Raw genomic sequence first — 19,569 nt, forward strand, 5'->3', positions numbered from 1 at the left:
ACAGTAGCAAAATCACAGCTATGAAGTAGCAACAAAAATCACTTTATGGTCAGGGTCATCACAGCATGAGGAGCTGTACTAAAGGACCACAGCATTACGAAGGCTGAGAAGCACTGTGTTAGCAGCTGCTAGAAGTGAGAGTGGCCGTCGCACTGGGCGCTAATACTGACTCTCCATGCGACAGGGCCTAGAATCACCTGGAGATGTGACTCCGGAATGGTGAGATGGGAGTTCCGGCCTGTGGACTAGGATGCTGAACTGGATGACAAGAAAGGGGGCTGAGCAGAGCGCTCACTGCTCTCTGCTTGCTGACTGTGGATGCTCCTGCCTCCACGCACCGCTGCCACAGTGCATGTCGCACCCTCAAACGCTGAGTCAAAAGAAACTCTTCCGAAGTTGCTTCTGTTACAGGAAAGTAACTAATAGGTCATGTATTCGGCAATTCTGTCCCCCGGGATTACACCAAGGAAAATGAACTCATATGCTGACCAAAAACCTGTATATCAATGTGCTCATTCACATTATGGGGCAGGAGTAGAAAGAGCCCAAATATTGATCAATGCTAAGTGAATGAAAAAATGTGAAATACTAATACAGTATTAGTATTGTATTAGTCGCAAGAGATGACACATAATATAAAGCGCCACGGTGAACAATTCACAAAACTAGGAGGGCTTTCATGACGGCAGGAGTGACTGCTAGAAGATGAGGGGTTTCCTCACAGAGGGATGAAAACCAACCACGGGGCAGCACACACTGCAAATATCCTTCAACTCTGAAACTGTGGACTACATTTAGGTACTCATGAGTTCCAGGAGCACACAAACTCTGCTGTTCAATCCTTTTCATTTTAAATACACAGAAGAACGGACAGTTATCCCTGCCCCATAAATTACTTCTATTCAGAGGCCAGCCTGGTTTACAGAGCAAGTTCCACAATAGCGAGAGCGACGCAGAGAAACCCTGTCTTGAAAAAAAAATAACAAAAAAATTTACATTTATTCTCACAGGACACTGCAATGTCTAGTTACAGATTTACCACAGATTGAGCATACCATTTAATATTTAAAATGGAAATTATAGAATAAATGACTACTGAAATTTAAGGGGGCTTGTAAATGCTACACCTACCCTAACAGGTGAGGATGACTCCTCTGTGCTCCGTTTCTGGGACTCAGTGTCCACATCCTGACGCTTATTCTTCATTCTTTCTCTGAGGTCACCCGTAGGTCTTTCCGGTGACCTTTGACACAAACAAAACAACAAAATTCTGTATTTATATGATGTTTTATAAGAATAATATAAATTAATACTGATGCAATTTTAAGTATCTGGTGCCAAAATTTCTAAAAAATGTTTCAGCTTAAATAGTAAGATATAAAAATATGAAGAATATTCAGAAGTTTTCTCCCAGTGCCAATCAAAATGCAGGTTGGCTTCCATGGGGTGGTAAGTACTGGGAATACGAGTAAGAAACAAGGAACTGAAGAAAATGAATATGCAAAAGCAGCTTAAGTTACTCCCTGCTCACCACATAAACAGAGCAGTCATGTTGTAGATAAAGGATAATAAGAGGTAATAGCATTCCCATCCACATATGTATGTAGTTGGATAGACTACCAACTAAAAAATATTTCATCCGCCTTAAAAATGAAAGCCAGCACCCATCAAAATGGCTCAGTGGGTACAAGTGATTGTCACTCAGGCTTGAAAGAGAGAACACTCCCAAAAGCTGTCCTCTGACCTTCACATTCAAATGTGGTATACTCACATGAACACACACAAACACACAAACTCAAAACAAATCCCCACTGACTAATTTTCAGTTGTCCTACTAATGCTGTAGGCTTAGCAATCAGCACATATAATTTCAGGACTAGGTAAATTCTGTTTACTGTCTAAATTATTTCTGTAAGAAACACTGTATCTGTTACCTTTAAAGATATTACAAAATCATAAGGGGACAAAAGGAATACTAAAAAGATCTTCATTATGCAAATTCAGTTTAGTCAAATATGTTCTGCATAGAAAATGTTTATCCACATATAAACACTCTTAAAATTATTTTTTTGTTTGCTTTATGTGTACACATGTGGTGCCTGCGTGTATCACTATGCATCGTGTGCATACTGGGTGTCTGAGGCCAGAAAGGATATTGGATCCCCTGGGACTGGAGCCACAGATGGTTGTGAGTCACCATGCGGATGGAAGATGGGAAATAACCCAGGTCTTCTAGAAGAGCAGTCAGGGCCTTTAATCACTGACCTATCCCTCCAGCCCTTAAACATATGTATATTAACACAGTGCCCTAAGAGGTGTAGCAAGTAGATTTTACAACAAAGCTTGTAGAAGGTTCAAATTTAAAAGGCCTTGAGAAAATTACAATTAAACCTTATTTAAACTTCACTGCATTATGAAGGAATAGTTTTAACTTTAAGAAAAGTAAATTCTCACACCTCCAAGTTCTGCTTAAGCAGAGATTTAATACAAAATTGGGGCAGTAAGAGGCAGGGGCATTTTAGGAGTCGTTCACCCCAGCCTCAGTCTCCTCACAGGTGTGCACTATTTGAAAGGCACGCAAATATATACACTTTAAAGCTAATGATTTATTAATCTTAAAAGATCTTGTCAATCCAACTGTTAAGACTACCCCAAGACAGAAAATCTGACTAAATGTATGGTTCAATTTCAGATTTTTAAACTAAATTGCAAAATTTGCTTGTTAATACTATAGAAAACGTGTGAATTCTCAGTTTACCTTCTGTAATTGCTGCTGTAACCTTTCCCACGAGGTGAAGGGCCATGTATAAACCTACAAGTATTTCCATAGAGGCAGCTGCCAGTCTTCAGCCAGTTCCGGCACTGTGTCTAGGAAACAGGTATTTCTATGTGAGTGTCTGAAGGAAACATCAAATCAGAGTGACCCAAACGCCAGCTAAGCACGTGCTGCTCAGTATATAAAGGAATGATAAACCAAGAAGGTGTGGGGGGAGGGTAGGGGTGTTGCTGCTCAATACATAAAGGAATGATAAACCAAGAAGGTGTGTGCGGGGGGTAGGGTTGTTGCTACTCAATAATAAAGGAATGATAAACCAGGAAGGTGGGGGGGGGGGTAGGGGTGTTGCTGCTCAATACATAAAGGAATGATAAACCAAGAAGGTGTGTGTGGGGGGGGTAGGGGTGTTGCTACTCAATAATAAAGGAACGATAAACCACAAAGAAAGGTGTGTAGGGGGTAGGGGTATTGCTACTCAATAATAAAGGAATGATAAACTAAGAAGGCGTGTGGGGGGGAGAGGGAGGGGTGTTGCTACTCAATAATAAAGGAATGATAAACCAAGAAGGTGTGGGGGGGGGTTAGGGGTGTTGCTGCTCAATACATAAAGGAATGATAAATCAAGAAGGTGTGTGGGAGGGTAGGGATGTTGCTATTCAATAATAAAGGAATGATAAATCACAAAGAAAGGTGTGTAGGGGTAGGGTGTTACTGGTATGGGGCACGGATAGGATCAAAGTTCATCGTATATAAAAACATTATATCACAATGAGAAGTGGACAAACCTTAGCCTCTTTCATATCAAAATGCATTGTATATATAAAACAAAAACATTATATCACAATGAGAAATTTACAAACCTTAACCCCTTTCATTTCTTTTCTAAAGTAAAATTTGCTAAACTAATCCCATCACAAAACAACCCATCTTCCTTTATAATAGCAATTAGAACTTCAATAATAGTATTTTAAATGTTCCCCCAGTACACAGGATCGAGGGTGAGGTCTCTTTGTATAGGCTAAGTAAGGACTCTGCCACGGAGTGACATTCCTAATCCCTTCCAATAAGCTCCCTGTGTCCACAGTGTAACAACTCACCTCTGCTGTGCTGCCAGTGCTGGGTCCAAGCCTCTCAAATACACTAGGTCTTCTGGATGTACTCTCAGATATGGTCTTGGTGTTTTCCACTGTGACCTTCCTCCTAATTTTTGACATTTTGAACTACTTTAACCAAAAAAGAGAGAGTTAAAACAGTAAAATCTCTTACACATTTTACACATGAGCCTAAAACTTACAACTAGACAAAGCTATGGGTAACACTCTAGAATCACAAGTGTCTTCTTGGAACATGAACAGAGGATGCAGAAGAGGATGCCAGTAAGGACGCTGCCTGCTAGCGCATGCTTTCTAAGTCTGGAATCTGTGGGCTGGACCTGGACCCCTCTGTCCTGGACATTCAACTACAATTGTTACCTTATGCGCTACTTATAAAAACCTTTGTAAAAATTGGTAGCTCTATCCTTTAGGGGAAAGATACGTAAGTCAAAGAACATGGGAACTAAAACCAGGCAAAATCTTAACTGAAAGTACAAACAGCTCTTTCTACTGTTTAAGCGGCTACAGAAGTACTGCTTCAAATGAGTATGGAAATGTCTGGGAGTGGTGCTGCAGTAATATCCGTCCTCAGGAAGCTGAGGCAGGAGGATCACCAGCTTACAGCATGACCATGTCTGGAAGAAAATCAAAAGTAAAACAAATAATAGTATGGAAGACAAGTGGATGCCATTTAAGTATTCTGCAGAGTTCATGGAAAGGCAATTTGATCAAGAAGGTTAATTTTTCAGTAATACCAAAACCAAAATTCTCCAAGGTGTTTCTATAATCCAACACACAATGCCAAGAAAGTCAAAGGTGCTAAAAGTAAGGAACGGGTTGTCATTAGCAATAAGACACAAAAATTGCAAAAGTACATAAAAAGCTAAGCAAAGCATTAAAAAAACTATACTCAGAAAACTAAACCAATCACTTAATAGAAAGTAAAAATTCAGATGACAGCACATGCTAGGAAACAAATTCCAGATCAGGAAACAACTCATACTGATCTACTAAAAAAAGAAACTGTCTCATGAGCAAAACCAAAAAAGCTAAACTTCACAACACTTTATATCACCTAAGCATGGGCAGAAATCTTAATTGTCAAGTTATCAGAAAGAGCCATGGCAGGAAAAAAAAAAAAGTAAGTTCTACTTGGTATACAATTAGTCGTGTATGTATGTGTGTGTTTGTGTGTGTATGTGTTTGTGAGATTTCCTGTAGCCTAGTTTAGCCTCAAATTCGACATACAGCAGAGGATAATCTTTTAACTTATGATCCTCCTGCCTCTATCCCCAGTTTTGCAATTCCAAGAATGTAATTCCATGCCTAGTTTGTATGCTGGGGATTAAACACAGGGCTTCCCAACAACAGAACTAGTTTTATAAAGATTCTTTAATATGGTTTCAAATAAAGATATATTGCTGGACATGAAATCACCTCAGCACACATGTAATCCTAGCATTCAGAAAGCTAAGGCAAGAGCATTGCTGTGAGGGAAAGGCCTACATGGAATAAACAGTAAAAGCCAAAAAAAAAAGTGATTATCAAAACATTCCATTTAGGAAGGTCATTCAGGTCATAGTCTGGTAAATTCAAAAAGTGACAACAAAGTTTGATAGGTGAGAAAAGATGGCAAATCAAAAAAACCATAAAGTGATACATCAAGGTAGAATTACTTAATTGGTAGTTAATTAAGTTTATAGCACTAACTCTTTATCATAAAATGTAACCATTCTTTTAATACAACAGAAGTTGGGAAATAACTCTGAAATAATAAGATGCTTTACAATGGTGTAGAATGCCACATAGGTGAGCAAAATCAGTTATATCAGTCATTCTCCAACAAAAAGAACAGATTAGCCAAATATACATTAGCATCAACATAATGTGTATCTTTAATTTTTTTTTAACTCATTCTCAGCCCAAACATAAATGTGTAGGGAAGATGCTGCAAAGCCATATCATATACACAGTTGATTTTGGGAAGGAACATAAAAGAACAGAAAACCTAGAAGTGGTGTGGAAAAGACCGAGAAAACAAGAGCTTTGATTGACTGAGAAAACACCTAGAAATATAAAATTTCTATCTATGTAGAAGGCAACAGAAGCAAATGTATGTCAGTCATGTATGGTGGCTCACACCTTTAACCCTAGCACTTGGGAGACAGAAGTAGGTGTATCTAAGCCCAGCCTGGTCTATAGAGTGAGTTCTAGGACAGCCAGAGCTACACAGAGAAAACCTGGGGGCAGGGGAGGCACGGAGCAGTGAAGACAAAAATGCATCTTAAAGTACCATTATATTATTATCAGTCAATACATGAGTGCACAACATGATCCTCAACCACTGAATAAAACTGAACCGACTCTAAGTTCCCTGATGAACTTGCTACAGGCTGTTCCACTATTCAGAACCTAAAGGATGCAGATCTTTATCCTCCTAAGTAGATGGTCTCACCATACAGCACCTCCAGAAAGCTCACTTCTGACCTTTACATTTCCCTCTACCATCTCTATCAGTGAGCATAGCTTAGCTCTGTCCCCAACATGTCTACTCTAATGTAACTCTACTTCCAACACCCCTTCATGCCAAAAATAGCATTCCACCAATGCAAGAAGCTATTTGTGATTGCTATTCTTGGTTATCAACTTAACTACATCTGGAATTAACTAAAACCCAAGGGACTGGGTCCACCTGTGAAGGAATTATAAGAAGATTGAAGAGCATCCTAAATCCAGGTGTTCTGAGGTGGGAAGATCCACCTTCAATCTGGACCACACCATCTGTGGTAGCTACAGAAAGGACAAGAAGGAAGTGTTTGCTCCTTGCCTGCTTGCTCTCACTCTAGCTTCTCTGGTAACAGAACCTACTTCTTCAGGACTCCAATGCGCACTGAAGACCAGCTGAGACATCGGCCCCGTGCTCCGAATAACCATCAGATTCTTGGTCTTTCTATTGGGACACAGCCATTGTTGGACAAGCTGGACGACAGCCTGTGAACCACTCTAATAAATAATATATGTGTGTGTGTGTGTGTATCACCTGTATATATAAAATATATATTTTTTTCTATCAGTTGTTCCTCTAGAGCAGAGGTTCACAAGCTGTGGGTCATGACCCCCATGGGGTCGCATACCAGATAATTACATTGCGATTCATAATAGTAGCAAATTATAGTTATGAAATAGCAATAAAATAATTTTATGGTTGGGGGTCACCACAACATGAGGAACTGTAGTAAAGGGTTACTACATTTAGGAAGGCTGAGAACCACTACTCTAGAACTCTGATTAACACACTATTTATTACTATATCATCTGCCATTTCCTTTCTTGGTTTCTAAAGGAGCCCAGGACTCCCTGTCCCACCACTTCTTTCCATGCTGTCCCCCCATTTAGACCATCAGTGCCCTCCTCCCCCATTCTACTGCTGGAATGCATGGCTTCACAGCTGCTCTACACACTAGATGTCCACATCCCACTGGAACGTCACACCAAATGAAGTAAAAACTACAGACTCCAACTTATAAGCCACATCCCAGTCTTGTACTCTTACCAGTAAAATGCTGCTCACCATACAAATAGAATTGATTGCTTTTACAAGAGCATGAAGCACTCAAGATTCACCTGTAGGGGCTCGTCAGTTAAAAGAACATGTTGCTCTTGCAGAGGTCTATGGTTCAAATTCCCAGCACACCCATGGTAGCTCACAACCATCCATAACTCCAGTTCCAGGGGATCCAACACCCTCTTCTGGCCTCCTAAGGCACCAGGCACACAGGTAGTGCATATACATACATCCGGACAAAACACTCAAATACACAAAACAAAATTAAACAAATTTTTTTTAAAAAAAAATTTGCCTACAAGATAATTTCCCAGTAAGTTTTATCCCTAACTACTACTTAGTCTTCCAAATAAAGGGGAACTACAACAAAGTAAAAGATTTATTCTTCTTTTTCTCAGAACCCTACAGCACCAGATTCTGTCCTAGAACTACACTGTATTTTGGTAACAGATCTAGATTATAGAGAAGACTAAAACATGAGGCACAAAAGGTAAAAAATAAGAATTAAAGACATCCGTCTGGAATAAATCTTCCTGCTTCAGCTTCTCAGGTTCTGGTATTACCGGCATATTCTACTATAGTGGTCCACCTCTGATCATTTGCTAAGGTTTGGATGAGTGTCCCCCATCCACCCCCCACAAAAGATGGTCAGGAAAGGCTTGGTCCTCAGGGCAGTGGTAGCAGGGGCCTGTGGACCTTTTAAAAGGTAAGACGTAATAGGAAATCCTTGCACCACGAGGCAAAGCGATGCAATTCAAGTGAACTATAGAACCTGTCTGTTCATCTCTCCTTCTAACTCCACTTTCCGGTTTGTGCCATCCACCCAAGAGGCCCAAAGCAATATATGCAACCCTAGACATAAATCTCCAAAGCTTTAAGTCAAAATTGGCTTTGTTTTTTTTCCTAAGTATCCTGTCTCAGGAATTTTATTACAGTAACACAGTTGATTAATACACTGCCCACCATAAAACTCCTACTAGCAGTCCACAATACAACGCTGTCTTCAACATTTGCAGCCACAGCTATGAGTCTGCATGAATAAACACTTGTTTGCACAGAAAATAATACAACTTAAAAGCTCATTTGTCATAAAAATAAATACATAATCAGCAACACACTAGAAAAAATATTTACTTTCATATATTAAACCATGTAATCAACTGATGTGAAAAATCAAAAACTTCAATCCTAAACGCTGGGTTCAAAGAAAGATGAATCCCACAAAAGAGTAGAGTGTAGATTTGATTGAAGAACAAAAACCATTAATGAGATAGATATGAGTGCTTCAAAGTGGAGGAGGAATATTAGACTCAAAGAACCAGACTTGCACATGCCAATGCCTTCCCAACCACTGAGACTACAAACCAATAACTTCTTGGTAAACTGACTCTTGTCTGAAGATGTTCCTTTATTTGGTATTCAGATTATTCTTTGGTTTAAGCTGTCTTCACCTATTTCATCATGGCTTTCTCAAATATAAGTATTACCAAAGCCAAACAACTATGCAGTTATTTGCCTGTATCTATTCTCCTTTAGAATTTAATAAATATTTGGAGATTTCATAACTCCTTTCAATTAAAAAAATCAAATTCTGGGGCACTCATGCTAAACCTATTAAGACAGAAAATTATCTCAAAGATGAGAACTGCTCCCCTTCTTCAGGGAACAATAAGTTCCACACCATGAACACGGCTGACAAAGGAGCACCACAGAGGCGGCTCTTCTTGAATAATCACTTCCAAGGACTGCTAAAATCTGTAGTAAAACATATGCTAACTGAGAATCCCCTTATCCTAAATGTTGGAGATTAGGTATATTTTGAATTCAAATTTTGGAAAGTTAAATATCTCGAGAATGTGACCTAAGCTTAAATTCAAAATTCATACTTAAGTAACAGTAATAACTAAATAAAATGTACTGATATATATTACACTGTGCTTTAGTATTTTAAATTTATATTATAGACAATAAACTGAGGTCTGTGTGTAGATCTCCAATCCAAGTATTAACAAGGCCTGGCCCTGCTTAGCTTCTGAGGCCAGGTGCATTCAGGGCGGTATGGTTGTGGACAGAATATATATATATCAAAATAAGCAGTTTTTCACTCTGAATCACCAATAAACAGAACACAAATAAAAAGCCCGTATCTCTGGATGGAAAATATTCAGGGGAAAAAAAACTACACAAAAGTGTACAAACTATTTACATTATTCCTCAACAATCCAGTATAAAACTACTTATATAATATTTACATATTATGTATTAGAAATATAGAGATGATTGAAAGCACACGAGATGGGGACATGTTCAAAGATTACATAACTTTCTATTTGAGTGTCTGCACATTTGGTTTCAGAGCCACCTGCCATGGGTGGATGTCCCCTGTGTGTTTTGTGCGACTGCATCCTACCCGAGGCTCACACTGAAACTCAGGTTTCAGGGCACAACTGTTTCCACACAGACCGCTACACACCTATTGCACCTTGCTAAGTCCGCAGTTGAAACTCTCATCTGATACAATCAAGCCATTACGAAGCTGCAAGTTTTTGGAAACCTATACATTGTGTTGCAAAGTATTGTTGCTTGGATACTGGAGTTAGTATGTCAAAATTACATAGCAAAACTGAACACGAAGGCTGAACCACATAGTCATTTGGACTTAACTAAGCAACTTTTCTAAAGAGTTTTTGGGTGGTTTTTTTGTTTGTTTGTTTGTTTTGGTTTTCTTGTAGCTGTTGTTTGTTGTTTTCTTTTCTTTTTCGAGACAGAGCTTCTCTGTATAGCGCTGGTTGTCCCGGAACTCGCTATGTACACCAGGCTGGCCTCGAACTTACAGAGATCTGCCTACCTCTGCCTCTCGAAAGCAGGGACTAAAAGGCATGCGCCACCACCGCCCAATATCACAGACTTTTAAAACCTTAAATGTCAGACTTAAAGTTCCAAACCAGAAGAGATTCCACCTGTCAATAATTGTCAAAGTTCAAACTATCTGAAGACTCGTAATAAAACTGATTAACTTAAGATACTACCCTGTACAAACAAGATCCTACCAATACCATCGAAGTCTTTTCAACTCCGAATACTTTTCCAACCACATAAATGCTAACCTACTTAGAAAATGGTACTGTCAGATATACATTTTCTTTACATTGCACCCGCGCCCCTTCCCCAGCGCTTCTGGTAAACAGTTGTCAAAAGTGACTAGGGAGTGGAAAGATAAGAGCAGCGCTCCTACACTCCCAATGGTATTTATTACAGCCGGGAAGTAAGCAAGATCAGAAACAATCAAAAGTTAGGCTCTCCCCTCTCCGACAGGTGTAGAAGATGGGAAGAAGGTAACTCTAAATCCAAGACCGCACTGCTGCACTTTGATCACATTCAAATGAGAGCCCCGCGCCAGGGTATCCCAGTCCGCCTGCCCCCTACAGACTCCAGAACCACAACCACAGCAACAGACACGTCTACGTCCTGGAGCTACTGCAGAGGGCAGAGTGGGATGCTCAAGCAGAGTTCAGAAGAGCGAGCAGCAAAAGCCGAGAGAGGATGGAGGGCCACCCTCCCACCTCCCCATCAGTTCACAGGACGCTTACCTCCTCTCCGAGAACCCTTAGCAAGCGCAGTCCTCAGGCGTCCCCGCCGCCTCCGCTCCGAGGTGCTGGGGAGCCGACTGTCCCCGCGCCCGGCCCCGGGACGACGACGAAGAGGTGCACGCGCGGCTCCCAGGAACCGGTCCTCCGCAGGCTGACGGACGCCGGGAACAAGGAGCAGCGGGGCCGCAGGAGGAGACGCACAGAGGCCGCAGCAGGGCAACGGGCAGTGGCCGCAACTCGGCCAGGCCGCTAGACAGGCGGCATCTAAACACCACCGGAAGTCGCTAGTTCGCCCCGTTTCGCCACAGGCCAGGCGACTTCCGGCCGCCAGATTAGTCGTCAGCGAGTAAGTCCCGCCCCTCCCGGACCACGCCCCCTGGCGTCTCCATGGTAGTGAGGCGTGTTGGCGCCGCCTGTGTACTGACATCTGCAGAAGGAAACTGAGAGCTAGCTAGGGAGAGCTGAGATTCCCAATTAATTACAGAGGTTCTCGATCTAACGGTTTTCCAGTGCGTGAGTGCCACTTTGTTACTGGCAGTAACCGCAACCTGGCGTGCTTCGGAGCTGCAGAATTTGACATCCGCCCCTACCCCTCCTGGGCCTGTCGCTGGAGCCAAAGCTGGGCAGGGATTGTGTTTTCAAGAACATGAGCAGAGATTGATTGAAATTTTGAAGTGGAAATCTTTAAGATGCTTCAGAGTGCCTTTGCTTTTGCTACTTGGATCCAATGATCTGCATACAATTAGTATTCAGTTTGCTTAAGAGGGGCTGGAGAAACGGCTTCAACTGTTAAGAGCTGTTGCTGCTCTTACAGAGACTGCGTTTGGTTTCCAGTACCCATGTGGCTGCTAATAACCTTCTGTAACTTCAACAACAGTGGACCCAGCGCTTTCTCTGGGGTCCAGCGCGAACTAGGTGCTTAAACTCGCTCAGGGGCACACACACACACAAATATAAGTCTTAAAACTGCTTAAGATAGCTGGTCATTGTAAATCAGGGGGTGAAGGAGTTGGGAATCAATACCTAGCCCCTTACAATAAGAAGATTATAATATGCATGAGTCATTGTCATCCTTAAGATCAAAGTGCTATGTATTTTTATTCTTTGACAAAACAAAGGAACCTGTTTAAACAGAGAAGCTAGGTCAACAATTTGATGTAAAATAAAACCACCCAGAGAAGAGGTAAGGACATTAAACGTTCCTGATGACATGCCAAGCTATTTTGGAGACTGCTGCCAGAGCTTCTGCACAAGTGGGTTTGATGTATCTCTCAGGCAGCAAGAATCCATATCTGCCTTTATCTCGAAGTTCAATAGTAAATGAGTATTTGATGCCCAAATCATAGATCCAATCATCAGAACCTCCAGGAGCTAGGTCTAAAAGAAGACAAAAGAGAATATTTTAAATTATATTTATTTCAACTCAATTAACAACAACAATTTCTTTTTGTAGAACTGAAAATAACTTTTCTTTCTTCTGATTAAGTTACCTAAATTTCTTACCTGAAAATTGTGTACATTGAAAAGAAAACATAAGAAAGAAAACAAATGTTGCCCCCCAGAACTCCACAATAATCTGACCAAGGAGCAATAAGTGCCAATAACAGTTTAGTGCAGGGGCTGGAGAGATTTCTTAGGAGTTAAGAGCTCTGGCCGCTCTTCCAGAGGACTTAGGTTCAATTCCCAGCATCCACATGACAGCTCACAACTGTCTGTAACTCCACCTCCAGGGGGTCCGACACCTTTGTACAAATGCACATAAAATAAAGTTAAATAAATTTTTAAAAAACAGTTTAGTGCATTTTACACAGCATGAATTTTCTGGCTTAATTTTTATTACATAAAGTCACATGATGCCTGCCTGCTATTTTGTAAAATTTCTAGAGGTAATTTTTGCAACATTTCCAAATGTATCATTACTGAGTTTGAATTTACATCATTTTTACTGGTTTTATGGGATTTTATTAAAACGTGCTTGTTTTAAATAATTTTGTTGATAAATAACTTAGTTTGTTAATAAATCAGTTTATTACTTCAGAATATTTTCTAGCCGGGCGGTGGTGGCGCACGCCTTTAATCCCAGCACTCGGGAGGCAGAGGCAGGCGGATCTCTGTGAGTTCGAGACCAGCCTGGTCTACAAGAGCTAGTTCCAGGACAGGCTCCAAAACCACAGAGAAACCCTGTCTCGAAAAAACCAAAAAAAAAAAAAGAATATTTTCTAAAGGTAGAACTTGTCTAAGGTTGTGTGCCTTTGAACAGTTACCACACTGGTTACCAAGCATTATTCAAAATCTATTCCTCCTAACAGCGTGTAAGTACCCTCACTGCCAGCTCCTGCACCGTTGGTGAGAATCATGCATCTTGACAATTTCCTAAGAAAAAAATAAACATTTGTCTTTGATTTTGATTTCTTTTATCATTGAATTGCATGCTTTATACATTTATTGTTCATCTTACAATTTTCTATCAATTTCCTTGCTTACACATATTATTTATAAGAACAGTGTTAATGTTATTAGATTCGTGCAACTTGTAAAGTTTTTCTTACTCAAGTTTTTAGCTTATGGAGGGTCTTTTGTACTTTAATATCTGATCAATTTGGCATTTATTTCAGTGAAGGATATATTAGTAATTCCATTTATTTTTGTGTTTGTTTGGTTGATGGGTTCTTCCTTGTTTGTTCTGTTTTGCTTTGTTTTGGTTTTTTTTTTTTCAAGATAGGATTTCCTCTGTGTAACAGCTTTGGCTCTCCTGGAACTCGCTTTGTAGACCAGGCTGGCCTCAAACTCACAGAGATCCATCCACCTGCCTCTGCGTCTCGAGTGCTGGGATTAAAGTTGTGCACAACTACCACCTGGCGTAATTCAGTTTTTCTTCTTAGTGACTTGGCAGTGTTTCTAGGGCTGATAATTAAATGATTCAACTGAAAGTTGAAAGTCTCCTTTAGGACTTGAATGTCTCCTGATAGACTTGAATATCTTTCTGTGCCCATTATTTCCTTTTAATGATCTGTCTCTTCCAGGCTCAGTTCCACACTATACTAATATCCTGTGCTTACAACATGCTTCAGTACATCAGTGGGGCAAATTGTTCCTTATTGGCTTTTTACTTTCAGCATTTTACAAATTCATCTCTCAAATGTATCCTTCCAAATGAACTTCAAAATCATGTCAGTATTCATGAAATTGTACTAAATACACAAATCAATTTAGGAAAATTTCAATATTCCTTCCACATCAGAAAGCTTTTAGACTTCCTTCAAAATTATTTGAGTGTGCATGGAATTGCAACAATACAAATAAAATAGGAAAATTTTAATAATATTTTCCTGTTGCCCAAAACATAAAGAATTCTCCTGTTGCTTGTCTTTCAGTGAAAGTTTTAGATTTTTTGTAAGTGCCACAGATTTATTGTGTTTATGTATATACATCCACGTATTTAACAGCCCATATGTATGCTTGCACGCACATATATATATTCATACACGCTGTAGCAGGCAGTCAGATCTTCTCTCTCTCTCTCTCTCTCTCTCTCTCTCTCTCTCTCTCTCTCTCTCTCTCTCTCTGTGTGTGTGGCGGGGGGGGGGGTGGTGAGTTTTTGAGACAGATCTGGCTGACTATATAGCCCAGACTGGACTACAACTCACTCTATAGCGCAAGTTTAGCTCAAGCTAGTGATCTTCCAGACTTAGCACCCCAAAGTGTAGAGATTGCAGCGGTGTGCCACCATGCCTTACTTTTCTTTCCTGCCTGGTTACTTCTATGTATATGAAATGTACATCCTGCATATATTTAGTGCCTCATCAACTGCCTTACGACTATGCTACTAATACCTTTGATTGATTTCCTAAAGTTTTCCAATTAAGCAATTATATAATGTGTCTCTTTCTTCATGTGCTAGGATTGCTTATAAGGTTTGTGAACTGAAGCATTACTTACACTTTTTTTGAGACAGAATCTCATGTAACCCAGGCTGACCTCAAACTCTCAATATAACCCAGAATGTCCCAGAACTCTTGCTCCTCCTGCTTCATCTCCTGACTGCTGGTATTATAGATGGTTTATGCACACTTTCTAATATTTTTAAATATCCATAAACAATGGATGCATTCAGCTATCCATAAGTATTCTGATCATTACTATCAACAAATGCCTATCATTTATGGTTCCAGGTTTATCCTGTGCTTGCACAAAGGGGGCAGGGGGAGAGGGAGGGAGAGAGAGAAAGAGAGAAGAGGAGAGGAGAGAGGGAAAGGGAGAGAGGGAGGGAGGAAGGGAGAGAGAGGGAAGAAGGGAGAGAGAGAGGGAGGGAGGAAAGAAGGGAGGGAGGGAGAAAGAGGAGATGCATCTCGGGTGAATGAGTGTTGAAGATGGTCTAGGTCCAACAAAGGCATCCAATGGACCAACGACACCGAAGGACAGAAGTATGTGGCCCAATCTGATAGACAGCCCCAGGGATGATTGAAGATGAAGAAGAGAGCTTGGACTTCCTGCTAATGAAGCATTTTGAAAAGAATTTGGATGCCACTGTTGTTATAGCCTTGCGTCAAACATACTTATTAAGTGAGACCATGGGCTTTCACTCTATTGCCTCAAAAGCTTTACCATGCCTTTATACAACACATTACACTATCATCTGGCAGCTACTTAATAATTCCCCCAAGGACTGCCTTGCCAGGCCACATTAGCCAAGTAGCTTCTCTCAGCTGCAACAATCCTTAAATCTAAAGTCCATTTTATTTTCTTGAAATCACTAAGGGAAACTGTATGCTATTTTACCATTTGTTTGCATCAGGAGTTGGCAAGGCTTTTTTTTCTGAAAAAGACAGGATAGGAAATAGTTTATGTTTTGTGAGCCATCTGGTCTCTGTTGCAATTATCTTGGCTGTCATGAAAGCTGCCATGGATAATATGCAAATTAATGAGCCTTGCTGTGTTCCAATAGAACTATTCATGGAAAAAAATATGAATTTCATATAATTTTGATGTGTCAAAACTTAACTATTTTCATGGTTTTTCAAACATTTAAAAAATAGGAAAAACATTCTTAGTTCAAAGGCTATGAAAACATGTAGTGACCTAGGCTTGGTCATTGAGTTATAGTTCGATGACATTGGTTTACATGTTTGTTTTATACTCTTATTCTATCCTTTTATATAGCAATTTTCTCCTAGATTCAATTTTCTATCAGTGTGCTCTAGGGTTCCAGCTTCCCTAAGTCATCACCCATGCTGGGGTGGGTTCTGGTGATTTTGTTGCCTTTGAGTCATTGCTGCTCCTGTAAGTAACCCCTCACCCATATTTCTGTAAGCACTCCCCAAACTGTTTGACTCACCAAACTGGACAAAGGTGTTATCTCTCCTTTGGTTTGTTGTTAGATCCCCTATCAGGAATGAGCAGACATTTGTTCCCATCTCCCCAGGAATTATGTCACATGATACCCATCTATCCCTCAGCTTCAGAAGAACAGAACCAATTATTGACCACCTATGCAGGAGTTTCTCAATAAATATCTTACAGCAGAAATGGGTCAAAAACACTTGTTGAGTTTGCCACAATCAAGCTCTGTCTGTGAGTCAGAAACAGGCTGTCACTAAACAGCGTGCACAGTAAACGGCATCTTCTAGAGTTACATATCTCACAATAGCTGTGGCATCTTACACGTTCCTCTGACCCTGTATGGACTTTTCTTCTTCGTGTAGTAATTAGTTGGATTACTAGTTCCGTAACCCCCACTCTATCGTGATAAGTTTCACGTCTTAAGTACCACTTTGGCTTCTTTTGTTGTTGAAACCTACACAAGGAGACTGAATTGATGTCTCTGCTGTGCTTCATGGTCTGAACTCTCAAGAAGAAATGCCACACTGAGGACGGCCCCCAGCACCGATGTGGCTGTCCAGGATACCTAAGGCCATGGGAGTCATCCCCAACACAGTAAATAGAATGCAGAGAAGGAATAGGAGGAACAGGAGGAGAAGGAAGGAAAGAAAGGGTGAGAGGAGAGAGGAGGAATACTTACACAAACTTTCTGAGCCACTGCCATACGTATACCTGGTGTTTCTATTAATACTTTCAATCGCGTGAGCTGCTTCGCTGGCCACTAGAGACTAGAAACAATAGGAAAGAGATGGTGATCAATCTGCAGCTTTGAAACAGAAGGGATTGAACTTTCTAAACAAACAATCATAATCACACTAATTGAATCCAAGTGTGTGTGTGTGTGTGTGTGTGTGGAGAGAGAGAGAGAGAGAGAGAGAGAGAGAGAGAGAGAGGCACACAGAGAGGATTTATCCAAAAATTAAATTAAAAAGAATACATTAACTTAAAAAATGCTTTTCCCTCTATGGCAATCACAACTGAGTGATTTAAAGGGGAGAAAAATCTCTGCCAATACATCAAATGGTTTCTTTAATTTGCATTTTAAAAACCTGACATAGCTTTTCAGGAATTAATTTATTATGTTAAATGAACTAGATATTTATAATACTGGGAGCTATCCCATTCCTAGATAAAATTTTCACCAGACTTTAAATTCCGCTTCTCTAAAGTGCATGCATAATTTGCTTCTCACAAACTGTTGTGTATTTGTCTAACAACTTCCAAAGACTTGTCAAATGAAGGGCTATGCCCCTAATATGAAGCAGGCTCCACTATATGTGATCCCAAGCCCTAGAAATGGTTTCTGAAAGTTCCCACTTAACACTTTTCTAAAACTGGAGCTAGCATCATGATACTATCAGTTGCTTGAGGACCCGGAGGAATATCCATGGCTGTTTCGTTATGCCAGTTTTTTTTATGCAAAACAATGGTTTTAGGAGCCAATGGGATGGATCTATGAGTGAGAAAAGGCTGTTGCCACCAAGCCTGACAACCCGAGTTTAATCCCTAGACCCAGATAGTAAAAGAAGAGAACCAACCCCTGCAAGTTGTCCTCTGAACTCCACACATGTGCTATGGCATGTATACTTTTATGTGTGTGGGCACACCCACACGCACACACACACACACTAAATGGATAAATGCAAGAAAAAATAAAAATAAATTAGGGGGGCTGGAGAGATGGGTTGGCAGTTTAAAGCAACTGGTTTTCTTATAGAGGACCTAGGTTCAGTTCCCAGCACCCACAGGCAGCTCACAACTGTAACTCCAGCCCTAGAGGCTCCAATGTCGTTTTCTGGCCTCTTCAAGTACTGTATGCATGTAGCACACAGACATACATGCAGGCAAAATACATACACATAAAATAAAATGAAAACTATCCAGTGGTACTTCATTATCTACATAATAGATTGTAGACTGCCATTTAAACACCTTCACAAGCTAACTTCATCTACTTACTGTGGCCTCCCTAGTCCCCTGAGATGTTCCGTGGGGAGCATCATCTCCTCTGCACAGGAGATCTTCCCTCGCCCATAGAAATCTCTCAGTGCCTGGTTGCATTGGCGTCTGCCCCTTGATATCATTCTTATTCTTGCTTCTTACCCGTAGTGAACATACATCCGTCAAGAATGGGGATCATTGTACCCTCTCACTGTCTTGGCATCCAGGCAGCAGTGACTTCTGTCATTGTCATGCTCGTGGTAATGAGGGTGTGTCATCTACGAGAGCAGCTGTCTGTGACACTATGCATCAGTTCTCTAATCATACGAAATGATCCTTAATTGCAGAGTCTACCTAATGCTTCTTTGACTGTTGACAGAATACAGAGTTCTGCCCTTAATAAGGAGTTGTGCCAATAGCAACCACCAAGTCAGGCAAAATCAGACCTGTTCTACATCTTAAGCATGGTAAATATCCTTTTATTTCTCTATGCACAGTGCTAATAAATAAACTAAGAAAAATAAATGATGAACATTTTTTAAAAATATTTCTTTTGAAAATAAAAAGCCACAAATATCAAGTAAGCTTTTGTTTCAAACAAGCTATTTTTAAAAAAATGCAAAAAAGTGTTTGTCATAAATACTACCTACCCAGGTATATAAACATAGCCTACCCAGGGACATAGACATAACCTACCCAGGGAGATAGACATAACCTACCCAGGGAGATAGACATAACCTACCCAGGTACATAGACATAGCCTACCCAGGGATATAGACATAGCCTACCCAGGGATATAGACATAGCCTACCCAGGGAGATGGACATAGCCTACCCAGAGAGATGGACATAGCCTACCCAGGGAGATAGACATAGCCTACCCAGGGAGATAGACATAGCCTACCCAGGGAGATAGACATAGCCTACCCAGGGAGATAGACATAGCCTACTCAGGGAGATAGACATAACCTACCCAGTGCTCTTATCTGTTAATAGAGTCAGGGAACAAAGAGCAATAAGCACCATCTACTGAATACAGATGAGCCTTTGCCCATGCCAGGGCACCGCCACTGTCTGGAAAGTACCTGGGACAAGGGCTTGCCTAAGTCTGGGTATAACCCCTTGGGAGTCCTGCATCCTTTACTGTCTATCTCAACAGAGCATCCAGGATCAAAACTTTGGAAGAAGATAACAGACTGGGAGGGTCTTCACTGAATGGCCCGTA

At 40.7% G+C, this 19,569-nt stretch overlaps 2 protein-coding genes across 4 annotated transcripts in view; both read right to left on the minus strand.

Annotated features, from left to right (window-relative positions):
* Positions 1–11,318, minus strand: part of Zc3h13 (zinc finger CCCH-type containing 13) — a 63,986-nt gene extending 52,668 nt beyond the window's left edge. For 2 of the 3 annotated variants that reach the window (XM_057786039.1, XM_057786037.1), the window contains exons 1-4: positions 11,026–11,318; positions 3,874–3,999; positions 2,759–2,868; positions 1,132–1,243 (exon numbers count right to left, since the gene is read on the minus strand). In XM_057786039.1, coding sequence (XP_057642022.1) covers positions 1,132–1,243; positions 2,759–2,868; positions 3,874–3,990 — 339 coding nt within the window. In that variant the 5' untranslated portion in view covers positions 3,991–3,999; positions 11,026–11,318. The remainder of the gene's footprint in view (positions 1–1,131; positions 1,244–2,758; positions 2,869–3,873; positions 4,000–11,025) is intronic. The other variant, XM_057786038.1, reaches the window with a different exon arrangement.
* Positions 11,319–12,217: 899 nt separating this feature from the next.
* Positions 12,218–19,569, minus strand: part of Cpb2 (carboxypeptidase B2) — a 38,668-nt gene continuing 31,316 nt past the window's right edge. The window contains exons 10-11 of the mRNA XM_057786599.1: positions 17,045–17,132; positions 12,218–12,402 (exon numbers count right to left, since the gene is read on the minus strand). Coding sequence (XP_057642582.1) covers positions 12,218–12,402; positions 17,045–17,132 — 273 coding nt within the window. The remainder of the gene's footprint in view (positions 12,403–17,044; positions 17,133–19,569) is intronic.

Source organism: Chionomys nivalis, chromosome 12, assembly GCF_950005125.1.
Source record: "Chionomys nivalis chromosome 12, mChiNiv1.1, whole genome shotgun sequence".
Taxonomy (NCBI): domain Eukaryota; kingdom Metazoa; phylum Chordata; class Mammalia; order Rodentia; family Cricetidae; genus Chionomys; species Chionomys nivalis.